The sequence below is a fragment of the Sturnira hondurensis genome, unplaced genomic scaffold (genome assembly GCF_014824575.4).
Source record: "Sturnira hondurensis isolate 20B ecotype Veracruz unplaced genomic scaffold, ASM1482457v3 Scaffold0018877, whole genome shotgun sequence".
NCBI classification, from domain to species: Eukaryota; Metazoa; Chordata; class Mammalia; order Chiroptera; family Phyllostomidae; genus Sturnira; species Sturnira hondurensis.
The window spans coordinates 889,926-906,206 of NW_028091508.1; the positions used below are offsets into that span (position 1 = coordinate 889,926).

At 45.1% G+C, this 16,281-nt stretch overlaps 1 protein-coding gene across 3 annotated transcripts in view; it reads left to right on the top strand.

Moving 5' to 3' along the window:
- Positions 1 to 16,281, top strand: part of GGA2 (golgi associated, gamma adaptin ear containing, ARF binding protein 2) — a 33,992-nt gene that overhangs the window by 5,346 nt on the left and 12,365 nt on the right. Inside the window, exons 2-9 of one of the 3 annotated variants that reach the window (XM_037070614.1) lie at positions 5,209 to 5,293; positions 6,526 to 6,601; positions 7,956 to 8,054; positions 9,539 to 9,662; positions 10,653 to 10,756; positions 12,010 to 12,150; positions 12,626 to 12,763; positions 15,213 to 15,294. In XM_037070614.1, coding sequence (XP_036926509.1) covers positions 5,209 to 5,293; positions 6,526 to 6,601; positions 7,956 to 8,054; positions 9,539 to 9,662; positions 10,653 to 10,756; positions 12,010 to 12,150; positions 12,626 to 12,763; positions 15,213 to 15,294 — 849 coding nt within the window. Of the gene's footprint in view, positions 1 to 5,171; positions 5,294 to 6,525; positions 6,602 to 7,955; positions 8,055 to 9,538; positions 9,663 to 10,652; positions 10,757 to 12,009; positions 12,151 to 12,625; positions 12,764 to 15,212; positions 15,295 to 16,281 lie in introns of those variants that run through there. The other 2 variants (XM_037070615.1, XM_037070616.1) reach the window with 2 other exon arrangements.

Here is a 16,281-nt window from a genome sequence, read left to right on the forward strand (position 1 = left end):
CATGTGTACATATTTTTAAAGGAAAAGGCCAAGGCTGTGTGTTAAAATAAGTGGTAAGTTAGCTATCCTTGCCCTGTCTGGGTAGCTGAGTTGATTAGAGCATTATCCTGATATGCCAAGGGTGTAGGTTTTGGTCTCCAGTTAGGACACATACAAGAATCAAACAAGGAATGCATAAATAAGTGGGACAACAGATTGATGTTTCTATCTGTCTCTCAAAAAAATCAATCAATAAAAAAATTTTAGAAAGGTATTGATTGTATGTTAAAAAGATTAAGTGAATACTTAATTGGTTTACTTAAAATCATTTTTCAATAATTCTTTCAAGTAATTGATCCTTTATTGATTACTTAATCTTTGCTGCTGTACTGATCACTTTAGGCACTATTTACTTTAAATCTCATGACTACCTGTTGAGGAAGGCACTACCATATTTTTGCTGTGTGTAATGCACATCCATGTTTTTGTTCCAGCATTTGAGGAAAAAAACCTTTGTTTTGATTTTTAAATTCAATTATTTATTTACTTATATTTAGAAACAAAGCCAATTATTGTATTCCAGGATATTTTGCATACAGATATTATTACTGCTTCTGGAGTTACACTTTTAATGCATAAACATGAATAAAAGAATTAAAAACATTTATATAGATACATAATTACTACTACCCATATATAAAGCACATCCTTATTTTCCCCAAAAATTTTGGATAAAAAAGTGCACACTATATATGGCAAAATACAGTATTTTTCTAACTTTATAGTTGAGGAAACAGGCTTAGAGAACCCAAGGAAATGTAAGGGATAAAGCAATCTCTAACATAAAAGGGGGGCAGGTAGTGCCATGTCTGGTGTGGCTCAGTGGATTGAGCACCTGGGAAGACAAGGGTCTCCAGTTTGATTCCCAATCTGGGCACATACCTTGGTTGCTGGCCAGATCCCCGGTTGGGGGCTGAGAGAGGCAACTAACCTATGTTTCTCTTTATACATTTATGTTTCTCTTTTTTCCTCCCCCTCTCTCTGAAACTAAGTAGATAAAGTTTAAAAAGGGGGGTGGGTAGATAGAATGTGGGACTTTAGAGGAGTAACAGAAAGAGATAGCTTTTGTTTTCTGGGGTGGAAGAAAACAGAGCAAGGGCACCTTCATGAAGAAGGGGCATTTATTTTATTTTATTTTTATTTTTAAAATATATTTTATAGATTATGCCATTACAGTTGTCCAATTTCCCCCCTTCACTCCCCTCCACCCTGCACACTCCTCCCCCACCATTCCCGCCTTTCGTTCATGTCCATGTGTCACAAGTGTCTTAGATCCTGTATTTCCCATACTATTCCTGCCCTCCCTCTGTCTATTTTCTACCTACTGTCTATGCTACTTATTCTCTGTACCTTCTCCCCCCTTCTCCTCCTCCCACTCCCCTGTTGCTAACCCTCCATGTGTTCTTCATTTCTATGTTTCCACTCCCAATCTAGCTGTCTGCTTAGTTTGCTTTTGTTTTAGGTGTGGTTGTTAATAATTGTGAGTTTGCTGTCCTTTCACTGTTCATATTTTTTATTTTCTTTTTGTTAGATAAGTCCCTTTAACATTGCATGTAATAAGGGCTTGGTGATGATGAACTCCTTGAACTTGACCTTATCTGAGAAACACTTTATCTGCTTTTCCATTCCGAATGAAAGCTTTGCTGGGTAGAGCAACCTTGGATGTAGATCCTTGGATTTCATGACTTGGAATACTTCTTTCCAGCCCCTTCTTGCCTGTAAGGTCTCTTTTGAGAAATCCGCTGACAGTCTGATGGGTACTCCTTTGTAGGCGACTGTCCCCTTATCTCTTGCTGCTTCTAGAATTCTCTTCTTCATTTTAATCTTGGCTATTGTAATTATGATGTGCCTTGGTGTGTTCCTTCTTGGGTCAACTTCTTTGGGACTCTCTGAGCTTCCTGGATTTCCCGGAAGTCTCTTTCCTTTGCCAGACTGGGGAAGTTCTCCTTTATTATTTGTTCAAAGAAGTTTTCCACTCATGGCTGTTCCTCTTCCCCTTCTGGTACCCCTATAATTTGGATGTTGGAACGCTTAAAGATATTCTGGAGGTTCCTAAGCCTCTCCTCATTTTTTAAAATTCTTGTTTCTTCCTTCTTTTCTGGTTGGATGTTTTGTTGTTCCTTCTGGTCCACTCCCTTGATTTGAGTCCCAGTTTCCTTTCCATCACTATTGGTTTCCTGTGCATTCCCCTTCATTTCAATCAGCTTACCCTCCATATGTTCCTCTAATTTGTGGCTAAAATCAACCAGTTCTGTGAGCATCTTGATCACCAGTATTTTGAACTGTGCATCTGAAAGGTTGGCTATTGGTCACTTAGAATTACAGGTTTTGGGGCTTTGAGCTGTTCTTGAGTCATAATCTTTGGTCTGTTCGCACCTGTTATGTATGAGGGGCAGAGTCTTACGTGTTCACCAGGGCCTGGCGACCCAGTTGCTGGGTTGTGATGCTGTTTATGGGGGCGGGGTCAGAGAGGGGTAAAAATGGTGCTTTGCTCCGCTCAGCTCTCTCTCAGATTTCTGTCCCGTCTGTGGCTTCCTACAAGCAAATTGAGCCCCTCTGGTGCTGGTTCCCAGGTGTGTGGGCCCGTGTACTCTCCTGGACTCTGTGGATCTCTCCAACAAACTGTCTGTGAGCCTCTCCCGGCCTCTCAACCCTGAGAATGTCTTTCTAGTTGGTGCTTTTAGGCTCTAATTCCCATCGCTGAGGCCCTAGCCTGAGCAGTCTGTCTCACTGTTCCCTCCTTTGCTTGGTTTATCTGTGCGTGAATGTGTGACCCTAGTCAGCCAGCCACCCTGCGCCCTCACTGGGTCCGCCTGTTGCCACCCCACGCCTGGGATCCACCAACCGCCACTGCCTCCGCCTCCGCTCCTGGGTGGGTCTGACCAAAGGATTTAATGATCTTTCTTGCCCGACCCCACTCCACCGCTGACTCTGCCCCTCTTACGTGTCTGGTGGAGTGATTTGTTGTTGTCGGACTTCCGTACAGCTCAATTTTTACTGTTTTGGCTGCGTTTTTGTTACTAAAACTTCGCTATCTTTAAATTTAGTTGTGGGAGGGGGCACAGTGTTTCCACCTATGCCTCCATCTTGGCCGGAAGTCCTCAATTTTATTTTATTTTTTAAAAAATATTTATTTTCTAGAGAGAGGGGGAGAAACAGAGAAAAAGAGGAAGAGAAACATCAATGTGTGGTTGCCTCTCATGCGCCCCCTACTGGGGGCCTGGTCCACAGCCCAGGCATGTGCCCTGACTGGGAATCTAACCAGGCACCCTTTGGTTCACAGGCTGGCACCCAGTTCACTGAGCCACACCAGCCAGGGCAAAGGGCATTTAAATTGGAACTCAAAGGGTAGACAGGATTTTGAGAGGTGGGATGTGGTGGAGGAGTTTTAAGGGGGAAAGGGGGGAGATATATATGAAAATGGATAATCCCATTTCTTTGCTTCCTCTATCACCTTTTTCACTTAGAGTGGAATCCATGGGTGGGAAGATGGGTAATTACATGTCCTTTAAGTCTCACCGTTGAGCTGGGGAGACATGAATGTGACTGCATTACGGAAAAGTTAAACTCTAGTTAGCCATTGAGTCTGGAGTAATCAAAAGGGAGGAGAATTAACAGGAGCTGGAAGAGTAGGGGTGGAGGTTTTGGGGATGAGACAGAAATTCAGATGGTCATTGAGCATATGAGTACATCGGATATTGGACTCTGAGAATTAGCCTGTTTGAAGAGTTTGAAAGAGCTTCTCTGTGAGGACCAGTAAGATGCTCATTGGAGAGGCTGGTAGGCATGGATGATCTGGACAGTGGGGAGGAGGGAAAATGCTATGAAGAAAGTCTCAGCAACTCCTTTGTAAGGGAATGTGGCCTGGTTCAGTCTGGGGTGGGGATACCTGGGTGGGCATCCTTGTTGGGCTGCTGGACAGGTTTTCTCTGCAGTAGCAGCAGGAGAAGAATAAGCTGCTATTGTCTAGCCAGGAAAGATACATACAACCCCGGATTCCTGGGAGATTGAGCATTGCCCCCTCCTTCAGTGGACCATGGTCTCATGTAAGGTTTCCGATGATCCCTCATGCTTCAGGTATCTCCTGTCCGTGCCTGTGCACTGATGCCCTGATGCCCTTTGATGCGCAGTGTCCTCAGATTCATCCAAGTGTGAGTGTTTGGATGAAGGACCCTCGCATGATTGGATTGGGGCCCCTGGGAATGTATACAGTAGCAGAGAGGGACAGCATTATGAAGAGTGAAGGCAAGGAGAGGTCTTCTGGTTGTTTTGGACAAGCTGCAACACACAGAGAAGCTTCTTACATAAGACAGTCAGAAAGGATTTCAGGAAGCGAAGGCTTAGATTTAGGGTACTGCTTTTAAGGAGATGGTGGGATGACCAATTGGAGTCACTTAGAGCCTTAGTATGTTCTTGTCCTTTTGTCACATAGCTATGAAACTTACAAGTAGCCTCCCATGTGCTGGCCCCTGCCCATCGTCATTGTAGGGCCACTGTGGGAGACTCCTACCTGACGAGGGGTGTGAAGAAGACCTTCGAAGGCTGACCCCTGCACCAGAAATGGATCCCCTTTCAGGGCTGTAGCTTGTCAACTAATACGCTCATTCATTCAGTCAGCAAATATTCATTGAGGCCATGTCATGTACTACGTGGTGACAGCACAAGTGTGGTCCTATTTCTTTCAACTGTCTGTCTGATCCCCTAGAGGTATGATTTCATAGCCCTTGGCTGTTACATTTATTTTGGGGGNTTAGAGCCTTAGTATGTTCTTGTCCTTTTGTCACATAGCTATGAAACTTACAAGTAGCCTCCCATGTGCTGGCCCCTGCCCATCGTCATTGTAGGGCCACTGTGGGAGACTCCTACCTGACGAGGGGTGTGAAGAAGACCTTCGAAGGCTGACCCCTGCACCAGAAATGGAGCCCCTTTCAGGGCTGTAGCTTGTCAACTAATATGCTCATTCATTCAGTCAGCAAATATTCATTGAGGCCATGTCATGTACTACATGGCGACAGCACAAGTGTGGTCCTATTTCTTTCAACTGTCTGTCTGATCCCCTAGAGGTATGATTTCATAGCCCTTGGCTGTTACATTTATTTTTGGGGGGGAAGAGGTCTATGTTTCTTTTTATTATGTTTTCTCTGATTTTATTTTTTATTTACTTGGCAGATAAAGCCACAGACCCAAGCATGTCAGAACAGGATTGGTCAGCTATCCAGAATTTCTGTGATCAGGTGAACAGTGATCCCAATGGGTAAGATGACTGTTACGCTTGACTCTGTGGGTACATCAGACTAAGTGCATGCTGTTTTTGTCTTGGGACTATTTAACAGCTAGGCTTTCTTTCATTTTTTCTTCCACAATCTACTGAGAACATTAGTTTTATAGATACAGCAAATTCATGTGGCTTTCAAAAAAGCAAAATAGTCATTTTATAATTGGCAATTATTTAAAAAAATTTTTTTAAAAAGATTTTATTTATCTATTTATCTTTAGAGGGGAAGGAGAGAGGGAGAGAAACATCAATGTATGGTTGCCTTTTGTGCATCTCCTGCTGGGAGTTGGCCTGCAGGGAACCCGCCTGCAACCCAGGCATGTGCCCTGACTGGGAATTGAACCGCGATCCTCTGGTTCGCAGGCCCGCGCTCAATCCACTGAGCTACACCAGCCAGGGCTTATTTTTAAAATTTTTAAGTAGTCTTATGAAACCCTCATACTCTAGAGACCTGAATATTAGGATAGAGTTAGCGAGGTGAAATAGATCAGTGTATTTTCCATAATTTAAATGTAACCTTTCTTCAGGAGAGGCAGGAAGCAGGCAAAATTGTGTTGAATTCTATTTCCAAAGTGTCTCAATAGGAAATGAAGAATCCAGATTTTTTTTGAAGATTTTATTTATTTATTTTTAGACAGAGGGAAAGGGAAGGAGAAAGAGAGAGAGGGAGAGAAACATCAATGTGTGGCTGCCTCTTATGCACCCCACAGTGAGAAACCTGGCCTTCGACCAAGACATGTGCCCTGACTGGGAATTGAACCAGTGACCCTTTAGTTCTCAGATTGGCACTCAGTCTACTGAGCCACACCAGCCAGGGCCCAGATGTTTAATCTGTGTATTACTGACTATTCAGCATTGAGAAATGGGCAGAAAGTTTGATCACATTGTCTACTCTAGTCCTTATCTGACAGCAAATGGGGTGTGTACTGCTCACGTCCTGGCTACCCACAGGCCTGGGTCTGTCTGCTCAGCTTGGAGTTTAGGGGTGGGTGGGTTGGAGAGGGTGATATGCTCTGAATAGCAGCAGTTGCAGGAAAGGTAGGTGGGGTTGGCCTCCTTCAGAGGCTTGTGAGTGGGCTGAGTGCCAGTCACTGTCCATCTCTGGTGGGACCAGAACTCCTGGAAGGGAGGTGACTTTATGGAGCACACTAGCCAGACTGGTTAGTTTTTCCCTGTCCACCCAGAGTCCCTCTGTCTTTGTTTCCCCTTAGCCCCATCCATGCACCCTGGCTGCTGGCTCACAAGATCCAGTCTCCACAGGAGAAAGAAGCTCTTTACGCCTTAACAGTGAGTTTGACCTGTAGCCTCTGCTCTCCTGTCCTGAAGCCAGAGAGAGCTGGGCCCCAGTTCCATTTCGGTGTGGTGGGGAGCCTGAGAGGTGCATCTCCCCAGCCATGAGAAAGCAGATCACAGTGAGGTAGGGCTCTGATTGTCCCACCCTAGGTCTGTTTCTAGGGAGCAGCACTGAGCCCGCTTTGGGAGAAGGAAAAGGTTTTTTTCCCCCCCTTTGTTCTTTAAAAAAAAAAAAGATTTTATTTACATATCTTTAGAGAGAGGGGGAGGGAGAGAGAAAGATAGACAGAAACATCAGTGTGTGGTTGCCTCTTGCACATCCTCCACTGGGGACCTGGCCTGCAACCCAGGCATGTGCCCTGACTGGAAATCGAACCAGTGACTCTTTGGTTTACAAGCTAGTGCTTAATCCACTGAGCCACACCAGCCAGGGCTCCCTTTGTTCTTTATAGTCCAGGCCTGGCAAGTTCAGTGCCCACAGGGCCAGACTGCTGACATAAATGAGTGAGCCACTGGGTGAGGATCACAGTCATGGAGACCACATGCCCAGTTAATGGAGGGTGGCTGCAGTGTGGCACCAGCTAGCTATTGTCAGGTGTGGGTTTGGGCCCATAGTTGTTAGCACTTCCTGTTTTTTAGGAGAAACCATAAATCCAGATTTTTATATGAATTCTCTGAATGTTTCATGTTGGTAACTAATTTGAAATGTTAAACAGTAGTGTGGACCAAAGAAAACATGTGTAGGTCCCACTTGCGTGCCAGTAGGGATCCTGTGGCTTGGCAGTTAACAGGACTTACATACCAAATGTTGTCTCTGAGGGGAGGGGGTTCATCTGCATGAAGGTGGGGTGACCTTCAAAGGTGTGGTGACCTCAGGGTACGTATCTCACTGACCTGTTTTCTGGGCACAGACCTGTTTCCTGGGCATAGGCCTGTCAGATACAGCAAGATCAAATATGTGCTTTTAAAATATTTATTTATTTATTTATTTATTTTTAGAGAGAAAGGGAGGGAAGGAGAAAGTGGGAGAGAAACATCAATGTGTGGTTGCCTCTCATGCACCCCCTACTGGGGACCTGGCCCGCAACCCAGGGATGTGCCCTGACTGGGTATCGAACCAGCGATCCTCTGCTTCACAGGCCAGTGCTTAATCCACTGAGCCACACCAGCCAGGGCTAAATATGTGCTTTTAAAAAAAATCTGAAAATATTCTCCCTTCTCCCAAACTTCAGTGTCCTCATAGTCCTAAGTAAACACTAGCCTTGGTTCCAGCAAGTGCTCATCAAACTTGAGATGAGCCTGGAGCCAGTGATTTCCCCATTCTCATGGGAGTCCTGGGTCTGTGCAGGTGCTGGAGACATGTGTGAACCACTGTGGAGAGAAGTTCCACAGCGAGGTGGCCAAGTTCCGCTTCCTGAATGAGCTGATCAAAGTGTTGTCCCCAAAGGTGGGTACACTGGTCTTGACCCTGTTTACTGCACCTGGCTCAGCCTTTAAACTCCAAAGGCAGGCCCATTCTTGGACAGACCCTGCAGCCTCTCTCAGGGTTGAGAGAGAGATCAGAGAGGAAGCCCTGTGTGGGAAAGTTTTCTTCTCCAAGGTCTAGGATAACCTTGCTGATCCCTGCCCTCCACTGTTAGCATCTTCAAATTATTCTGTTTAAAAATGGTCTTTGGATGGTGGCCTACAGGGGGTGAGGAACCCTAGCTTTAAGCACAGATTTCCTGACAAGAGACAGCAATAAATATCAGGTGTGACATTAAGTTTCCTATCACCTCTTGCCATGTGCTCCGTACCTTTTCTCCTAGCACCTGTCTTAGCTCCGCCATTCTTGGGTAACTGACATGGATGGAGCCTTGCTGCTTCCCAGTAGCAGTTCTCTTGATACCAGCTGAATGTTGTACAATTTAATTCAGTTCAGTCCTGCCACTCACTACCTAGAGCTGAGTGCAGACCCTACATGTTCAGGACTCAGTCATACCTAGACTGTGCCTAATTTAAACATGAGCTATGAGTCTCATTGCTCTTCTGCCTGACCAATTACAATTTTAGGGGTTCCCATGACTGCCTCTACGAGGTTCCATAATTCAACAGAAAGAATCAAAGAACACAGGAAAGCACTGAACTTACTATTATTATAAAGGATACAAATGGAAGAGATACACAGGCCAAGGTCTTAGGGGGGAGGGAAGCAGAGCTTACATGCCTTTCCTTGTGGAATCCAAGCACATTACCTTCCCAGTACATCTGTGTGTTCAGTCAGTAGCTCTGTGAGCTTTGTTTCAGAGTTTTTACCTGGAGTTCTAGTATGAAGGCACGATTGATTAAGTCATTGGCCAAATGATTGTACTCACTCTCCAGCCCCCAATGCCCCACCCCCTCATTGGGGGGTTGAATAAGGCTGCATTCAACCCTCTAGTGACGTGGTTGGTCTTTCTGGCATAGTCATCTCCTCCCTTGAAACTAAGTACCCACCCTGAGTGGTTAACTTAAACTCAGGTACCGTCCAAGGGGACTTATTGTGAATAACAAAAGATTCCTATCACTCAGGAAATTTCAGGGGTTTTTGAAACTCTGTGCCAGGAACTGGAGACAAAGTTCAAGCATATTCTTTTATTATTCCACACTTGTCCCAATCAAAAAAAATGAATGTTCCCAGTGACTCTAACCTGGGCCAGTATATGGTGGGTTTTAGTTTTAGCTGTTTTTGAGCTTGATTCCTTGAAAGCCAGAAAGAGCCTTCAGCTTTGTGCTAGGTGATTTGACCTCTCACTGTGCCTCAGCTTTCAACCAGCCTTGGCATGGGGGGTGGGGGGAGGCTCGCCTCTCTGGGCCTCAGCAGCTGTCTCTTTTGCTCTACTGTGGGCTGGGTGTTCTACTAAATCCTTTCCACTTTCCAGATCTGTAATTCTCTTTCTTGCTTGTTTTCAGTACCTGGGATCCTGGACCACAGACAAAGTTAAAGGAAGAGTCATGGAAATACTCTTTAGTTGGACAGTCTGGTTTCCAGAAGACATTAAGATCCGAGATGCTTATCAGATGCTGAAGAAACAAGGTCTCACTCCATTACTCATACTGCATTGCCCTTCTCACAGTACTTGTTTCTTTTTGCTTTTTTTGTGTGTGCTTTGGAGTTTTTTGGTGAAAATTGGGCATATATAAGACAGAGGAGACTGAAACAAGTAATTTCTGATATCTGGAAATGGGCAAACCTTTCTTTCTGGTGGGCAGGAGCCAAGCTGGGTTTGAAATTGTTGTTGCTGTGGTTACCCTTGCTACACCAGACTTCAGATTCCTCCAACGTTAGCTTGTGTTTAGGGTGGGGGCTGATTTGCTAGATTTTTTTTCTCAATATCTGCTTCACTCTGAGTGTAAGGTCTTTCTTTAGTCCGTACCTTGGAGAGGGTCTTATTCCCTTGCTTTTCCTGACAATAGGTGGCCCATTCTTAGTTGTTACTCAGTAGTGGTATTGTCATCTCTGCTCTGACTAGGCCTCAGTCTTAGGCAGGCATTGTGTCCCTGGACTCATGAGAGACAGAGATAGACACACTGATACCTCCAGAGGTTCTGTGTTCACTTGCAAAGTTACGAATTTGTATGCTATCCATGCCTTTCTGGGTCCTGTGTGGAAGCTGGGCATCTATGTTCCCTCTCCCTTGGGCTCTGTAGAGATAGGAACTGGATTCAGAATGGACTGTTTTTCTCTGTCACATGTACTCAATGTTTTTAGGAGTCTGGGATTCCACTGTACTTTTTGGGCCTTGAGATATGTATCTGCACAAAATGATCAATATTTTTACATCTTAGAGCCCATTTACCACTAGCTATAGGCTCTGGTTCTGCTCTCAGTAGGCTCTGATGTCTTTGTGCTGGTTCCTTGGGTTCTCTGGAGGGGAGATGTGGATTATACCCTGGGTGTATTCATTAAAGCTATCGACAGTGTTTCCTAGCTGGACATCAGGAACCAGGGTCTATACTGGTTTATACTGCTGAAGTCAGTGGGTACCCATATCAGTATCATCAGTTCATGAATCGCATGTTTCAGGAATCATAAAGCAAGATCCCAAACTACTGGTGGATAAAATCTTGCCTCCACCTTCTCCCTGGCCCAAGAGCTCCATCTTTGATGCTGACGAAGAAAAGTCGAAGGTAAGGCGCTCTTCCATGACCTTGGTGGCCTACCTGGAATCTAATCAGACTCCCTCTTTAGGGACTCCCTTCAGATATCCCTGGAATGTCTTCTGAACCCTTGAACCAAAGTGTGGGAGAACATGGTTAAGGGGGCTAGTGAGTTCTTTCTGGAGCAGGTTTTTATGAGTGAAAAAGCATAGGGTCTGGGTATTTTCTGTAGTGTGGATGGTTGGTTATATCCAGTGTGTGTGGTATTGGGGAAGATGTTGGGGAGGAAATAGTCCATTGTATGTTGGTTTAGGTCTTTTTAGTGCTAGTAAGCCCACTTCCACCCATTTTTCTTTTACTACTGCATCCCAGAATCCTCAGACATCAGTAAAGAAAAGGAAGGGAAGGGAGGTGGTCAAAACTCAGGCCAAGACCTGGGGTAACCCAGAGAAGCAGTAGTGGCAGTGCGTTGGGTCATTCCTGGTCTTCCTCGTACACAAGGTCTGTTAAGTATTGTGCTAGGAAAGCTCCAGGTCATATGTGTCTCTCTGTGATACCCATTGCCTTCCAACTGTACCTTTGTCCCCTTGGATCTGTGTGTTCAGTGGCAATGCATCCCTGTATGCAGATGAGCAGGGCTGTGTTAGGTTTTGCTGCCTTTCTTTCTGTCTCCTCTCCTGCTGGTTCCTTGCAATTGCAGAGGGTGGTAGGAGCAAGGGAAGAGATAGGTAATGGACTTCTGAGAAAGAGAAGAATCCTGAGTCACTTTGGGAAAGCTGCTTACATTCTCTGGGGCTCAGTGTCCCCATCTTTCCTGCCATCCATTCAACAAAGATAGAGTGACTCCTATGTGCTAGGTGTTCTGCTGGGCATCGGGAGTCACATCATCGTCTGTTACAATGTAGAGTCCATTGTTCAGGACAACTCGACACTGTTGAACACTTGGGCGAGATAGTTTTCTTGTTGGGGCTGTTCTGTGCACTGTAGGGTATTTATAGCATCCCTGGACTCTACTCACCAGATGCCAGTAGCATCCCTAATTGTGACAACCAGAGTATCTCCAGACTTTGCCAAATATCATCCTCCACGTTCCTACCCCATTGAAACTAGTGCCTGTGGAGGTAGTGGTAGTATATGAATGTGTGACTGCAAGGATTTGGTCAGAATATGCATATGAAATATATGGGCTCCCATTGTTAGCGTTAACTTTTCCATTGCTGATGCCACACACTGGCCATTTGACACAGAGGGGATTAGTTTCTTCTCTTTCTGTTCACCTTCAGCTTCTATCAAGGCTTCTGAAGAGCAGCCACCCTGAGGATCTGCGGGCTGCGAACCAGCTGATCAAGAGTTTGGTCAAGGAGGTGAATGTTTTTCCATTGGGTTCTGTAGAACGAGCCTTGGACAGGAGCTGCACGGTGTGTGTGAGCACATGTGATGGTGTAGACTCATCCGCAGACCACTGGGGAGAAGGTGGCCTCCTAGTCTGAGCTGGTGAACAGCCATGGGCTCCCTTAGGGCAGCAGGTGTTGAATGGAAGCAGGGACCACACTATGTGCTTTTCAAGTGCTTCCATTCAGGAGTGCAAGGCATTTGACAGACATCATTTTCTGTCCCAGTGAAGGTATTGTGTGGGCAGAGTCCAGGTTTGGGAATCTTTTTTGGGGAGTTATGGCTGATGGTACAAAGTCGGGGCTTGATAGGTCCCCAGCTGCACCATCTTCCCCAGGAATCCTGGCTTTGAGGACTTTCTTCCCTTGCTGAGTGAACATTCCCTCCACTCACTGTTTAGTGATTTCCCTGAGCTTGCTCTCCACAGTGCAGTGCCCACTTCTCACCCCCATTCAGGCTTTATCTAGCCCTCTGCCCCTCACTGCTATCCTCTCCTTTCTCCCAAAGGAGCAGGAGCGATCAGAGAAGGCATCCAAGAGAGTCAGTGCTGTGGAGGAAGTGCGGAGCCATGTGAAGGTGCTGCAGGAAATGCTGAGCAGGTACCGCAGGCCGGGGCAGGCCCCACCAGATCAGGAAGCCCTGCAGGTACTCTTTTCTAAACATAAAAAAATAAATAAATAAAAAATTCAAGAGTAACTGAGTATAACCGACATACTAGAAAACTGCACATATTTATAGTGTACTTTATGTGTGTTGATGTGTCTGCCTGTGCAGCCGTCGCCACAATCAAGAATTCTTTAGATCCTGGATGTAAGTCCCTTATCAGACAATTTTCTCCTATCTTTTCACTGTATGAACTGTATTTTGAAGCAAAAGGTTTTAATTTTGAAGTTGGATTTGCCCTTTTTTGTTTGTTGTTCCTGGTGCCTTGATGTCATATCTGACACACCACCACCTGCTGTGTGGCCACTCAGTCTGTCTGGAGCTCTGCTTTCTGCTCTTTGCATTCTAGCTTTTTATGCTTCATCACACAGAAGAGATCTTTCAGAAAGTTTACCTGTCCTTCTATTTCATGAGGCTAGCAGAAATGAACTAGTCTTTTCCAGTACCAAATTCTTGAGAGAAAAATCTGTTTGGCTAGCGTGACTCATGTATCTACCTGGGTTAGTCAGCTGTGACTAGGATTAGGCAGTTATGGAGAAACCTGTGCTGGTCTTCCTTCTGTGGCTGGAGGGGACCGCTCGAAGGGTTGGGAGCCTGGGCCAGGCAAACACTGCAAAACTGATCTGTGGTGAGGTTGTGTTACCAGACCACCTCTGCATCCAGGGTGCCCCAGCCTTGGCACAGCCCAGGACATTTTGCATGTCAGGCAACCTCCAGGTTCTTGACTCCCGAAGTGAAAAATTTAAGACACGAGTCTAAGTGAAAGTGAATTTTTTAAAGCTTAGGACAGTGAGGCAAAAGAAGAGTCCTTGGAGAGAGGATCCAGGGAGAGCCTACGACAAACTGCTGCTGTCCACTGCCCTCCTGGGTGCAAGTCTTGTCAAGACCCTCAGAGCCTAGGATAGAAGAAGCAAAGTACATACCTGAGGAAAGTGGGGCTTGGGCATGCTCAAAGAAGAGCGTGGGCTGGTGTTCTTCCTGAGCGTTTTATCTGTTTTCTGTAGGTGGGAATTTTAGGGGATATCCCAGCGGAGGATCTCAACAGACTATTTGTTATATTTCAGATGTGTTGCTTTGTGTGCTCTGACCTATTGAAATGAGCATGTAGTGGGGTCCATGGTCATTTTCTGGTCAGTTTTACCTCTGTCTCGGTTTAGTGTGGGTCTAACTGGTTTTTGTTGTCTACCTTCCTATGATGGTTTAAACTATCTGCTCTTAGGCATCTTCAGTTAGGGAGGGTAGGGTCTTGTGACTTATTAGCTGACTGTTAATTAATTGTTCAGCCATTCCAGCCCTTTGTTTTAGTCATTTGTCTCAACTTTCCACATTCCACTTGCCGGGGAATTTTTCTTTTCTTTTCTTTTTTTTTTTTTACTAACCTGACTCAGCTGTAACAGAGACCCTCAGGAGGGTTGGCACATTGCTCTTTTAAACAGCACAGTTTTTCCACAGCCAAGATAATAGCCAGTTATGAGGTGGAGAGATGCAGCAGGAAAGAAAACTTCATTTTTATAATGGATAAAACCGATATTGGAAAATGTGGCAAATAAGTGTTGGCCAGTGGCTTCCTGATACTGAACCCTAGAATCAGGCAGGTTACCTGCCACCTAGGATGTTTCTGTTACACCACTGTCTTTCCCACCGGGGTTTCTTCTTTAACACTTAGATCAGGTAGGAGCAGGGCTGAAAGTGGACTTCCTTATACTACAGGCAGGTAGCACTCAAGAGCAAAGCGGTGAAAACAGAAAACAAACAGGAGAAGAGCAAAGTGGGAAGAAGGGGTTCTTTTTTGCTTCCTCTCCCATACTCACCTGTTGGATATATTATTTCACCAGCCCCAAGGAGAGGGGCTCGAGTATTAACTTGGTTAATTGAGCTCCCTTGCAGGGAAGGAAACTTGAGATGTGCAGAAGCTGTATCTCCTCCTCAGCAATATGTGGATGGTGAAGTTGTCTGGAGCACTCTCCCTCTGATGCCAGAGATGAGATTTCTCAGATGTTGGGGATGGGGCCAATCATGGGAGGGAGTGTTGCTGTAAAGGGAAAATTGGCATTGGACAGCAGTTGGGTAAGGAGTCACTGCAGGCTTCCGTGGGGGTGGAGTGGGGTAGGGTGGTCCTCCATTGCTTAAACTGTTTTTGGCAAGGCAAGGGAAGGGAACTTGAAGAAGAGAATGCTTTACACTAATGTGTTGTGTTCTTTCTGAGCTAAGATCTTACTGCCCTTTCACTTAATTGTCTTAAAAAATTCCCATATAATTGTAGCCAAACTGTTTTTGAAATGGTAACTGCCATGTTTCTTCAAAGCTGCAGTCATGAATTTGGGGCTGATTAAGGAGAACTCATGAAGCACAGGCCCTGCTACTTACTTAGGAAGGCCCTGGGCCTCCTCGTGGGTCCTGGGTGTGTGGTAAGCTGAGCTCTGTTTCCCAGGCTGTATATGAGAGGTGTGAGAAGCTGCGGCCCACCCTGTTCCGGCTGGCAGGTGACACCATTGATGATGATGACGCACTAGGTAATGGTTCTTTTTCTCTCGGTGCAGGTAGCACCCCAGGTGCAAAGCAGACATCCTGCTTCCTGCTGTGCCTCTGTGGTGCCAGTAACAAGGCAAAATGGACTTTTGCATTTATGGTGTTGGGCTTAAAAAGATGTGGCCTCGGTTGACTTAGAACTGCTTTCTTGAAGAATCTAGCCTTGAACAAGTCAGCAGCTGGTCTGAAAGCATAGGAAGGGGAAGAAATGTACCATGTAGATTGAGTATGAGGGTAAAAGAAGAAAGAGAAGATACTGCTGATAGCTTGAAGGAAGGCTGGACATCCCACAGAGGCCAAGAAATGTTTGCCAGTGGTTATCTTGGAGGTCCCCCCATCCTGAGTGCCTTCAGGGACTGGGTACATAACCTAAGGAGTCAGGCTGATGAGGGGAAGAGACAGTGGTAGGGAGAGTAGAGAATTTTAATACCTGAACAGGGTATTAAAACATTTAAAGATTTTTATTGAAAATCTGAAAACATATCAAAAGAGGGGACTAATAGAATAAAATTCTATGTACTTTTCAGCTATCAACAATGATCAACTTGTAACCAATCTTTAGATTTTGTTTCTTCTGTACCACTCTCCCCACTGCTGCCATTCAATTTTTGAAGCAAATTCCAAACATTTCAAAGTAATTAAATATTCAGTGTTCAGAGTTCCCTGGCATTTCGCTCTTTAACCATCTCTTGCTGTTTGCTCCCTTCCTTTTTAAGCAGTTTGTTCTAAAGCAGATTCAAAAGAAAAGCCATACTTTGAAAGTGGTTGGTATTTCCCAAGTCTTTTAATGGATAGCTCCCATTCTCTCCTTATTTTTTGCATGAAAAATATATCCTTTGACTTGTATAGTTTCTCTTGGTCCCAGTTTTCTGATGGCATCCCCATGATGTTTAGCATGATACTTTTAAAATAAATTTCTGATATTTCTTATAAATTGGATTGGTAGCTTGATCAAATTCAGGTTCAACTGG